Source organism: Eurypyga helias, unplaced genomic scaffold (genome assembly GCF_000690775.1).
Source record: "Eurypyga helias isolate BGI_N326 unplaced genomic scaffold, ASM69077v1 scaffold20413, whole genome shotgun sequence".
Lineage (NCBI taxonomy): Eukaryota > Metazoa > Chordata > Aves > Eurypygiformes > Eurypygidae > Eurypyga > Eurypyga helias.
The window spans coordinates 2934-4931 of record NW_010240801.1 but is presented as its reverse complement, the minus strand read 5'-3'; the positions used below and the strand labels follow the sequence as shown (position 1 = coordinate 4931).

The 1998-nt window shown below is 54.2% G+C and overlaps 1 protein-coding gene across 1 annotated transcript in view; it reads right to left on the bottom strand.

Moving 5' to 3' along the window:
* Positions 1-1998, bottom strand: part of SPATS2 (spermatogenesis associated, serine-rich 2) — a gene marked incomplete at both ends in the record, with an annotated part of 9371 nt that overhangs the window by 4614 nt on the left and 2759 nt on the right. Inside the window, 1 exon segment of the mRNA XM_010148569.1 lies at positions 1526-1661. Within this exon segment, the coding sequence (XP_010146871.1) occupies positions 1526-1661 (136 nt within the window).

The window sequence follows — 1998 nt, the reverse complement described above, 5'->3', positions numbered from 1 at the left end:
AAGGCCAGGCGGGATGAGGCTTGGAGCAACCTGGGCTATGGAAGGTGTCCCTGCCCATGGCAGGGGGTGGGACTGGATGAGCTTTAAGGTCCCCTCAACCCAAACCATTCCATGATTCCATGATTCTATGAAACCATCACTAAAAAGGGAGGAGGGAGGCTATAGCCAAAAATAAGAGCTCTCTGCACGCTGCTGCACATTTTACAATAAGACTTCAGGTGACAGTACATCATTTTAAGCCATTTTAGCTAACTGAAGAATTATCCAAAGTCATGAATGTCGATACCAAGTACCAGCCAAGTTACTGCGGCTGGCTGTGCCGGCTTAGGGACGTGCCACGTGTATTTTGGCTTCCAGGAGGGTGGGGTGTCACTTCAGACGTTCAAGTGACACTTCCTATTTTGCAGAAGCGAGCGGTCAAAGGCGAAACAACAACACACACCCCTCCCTCAACCCCAACCAACCGAAATGTAGAACCATGGAATGGTTTGGGTGGGAAGGGACCTTAAAGCCTACTCAGTGCCACCCCCTGCCATGGGCAGGGACACCTTCCATAGCCCAGGTTGCTCCAAGCCTCATCCAACCTGGCCTTGGACAGTCCCAGGGATGGGGCATCCACCACTAAAAGGCTATGGAAACGCGCGCTCCCCCGGCCCCGGTGTTCAGCGTTGAGTCCCCGACTGAACCCTGCACGCCTGGACACCCTCACCGTGAGGCCACACACGGGTGGTTTTTGGCAGAGACAGACAGTTTCTGACACGGATTTGCACATCTGCCAACTCTCTGCTCCAATCCTTCCCTGCGACAGCGGCGGTTTAGTCACTTGTCAAGCGTTACTCGCTCCGGGCGAGAACTCTGCGTGCGCTTCCTTCCGCGTATTTCTTTACCAAAACCCACGGTATTTGTCTAAGCAAGAACACCGGTTTCTCAATTAGAGCTTCCATCAGCCAGGACAGCCAGTGTACCTGGTGTTTGGCTTTTCGGAATCTCATCTCCAAGCACTTTCCCAAACCAACAAAGATGCTCGTTAAAAACACCAGACCAAATTACACTCGGAGGGAACATCCCGTGTTCAAGCCTTGGCTGAAAACGAGGGAAGCGGTGCTGCACGGGATGATCTTTGATGTGTACCTGTACCTTCCTAAGGACAACTGTCTGGCACGGAGCCTCGGCTCATCACGGATCCCTCTCCGAAGCCTCCAACATCCCATCCCACGTGCGGGACGACCGCTCCACCCTCGCAAAGCTGCCCACAAACCGAGAACGGGGCTTCTGCCTCCAGTTCGTTCCACACGACAGGCTGAATCCCAGACTGGTTTGGGCGGGAAGGGACCTTAAAGCCCACCCAGTCCCCCTCCCCGCCACGGGCAGGGACACCTTCCATAGCCCAGGGTGCTCCAAGCCTCATCCAGCCTGGCCCTGAAGAACGGCGTGGGGCAAACACAAGCGTTGCCCTGACCGGAACGCCGAGGTCTTATTCCAAACGTCTTGGTCTTACCACCTGCATCCATCCCGTTTAATTTACCTGCTCTGCAGTTCGGCAAAGACCTGCTTCATTTTCTTAATGGAAGCATCCATTTCTTCCTTCACCACAACCCGGTACCGGGCCAGGGAAACGGTGCAGCGCTGGAGATCCTTCACGGATTTGTCAATATTGGAACCTGCCGAGAGACAGAGCGAACTCAAACAGCTGCGTCAATCACATCCCAAAACCCTCCCCAGCGGGGATAAATCTACAGGTGGTTTCCCTCCATTGTTTACACCGCTCGGGCTTACACTTTCCCTTTCACCACAACCCGGTACCGGGCCAGGGAAACGGTGCAGCGCTGGAGATCCTTCACGGATTTGTCAATATTGGAACCTGCCGAGAGACAGAGCGAACTCAAACAGCTGCGTCAATCACATCCCAAAACCCTCCCCAGCGGGGATAAATCTACAGGTGGTTTCCCTCCATTGTTTACACCGCTCGGGCTTACACTTTCCCTTCCACAAAGGCAC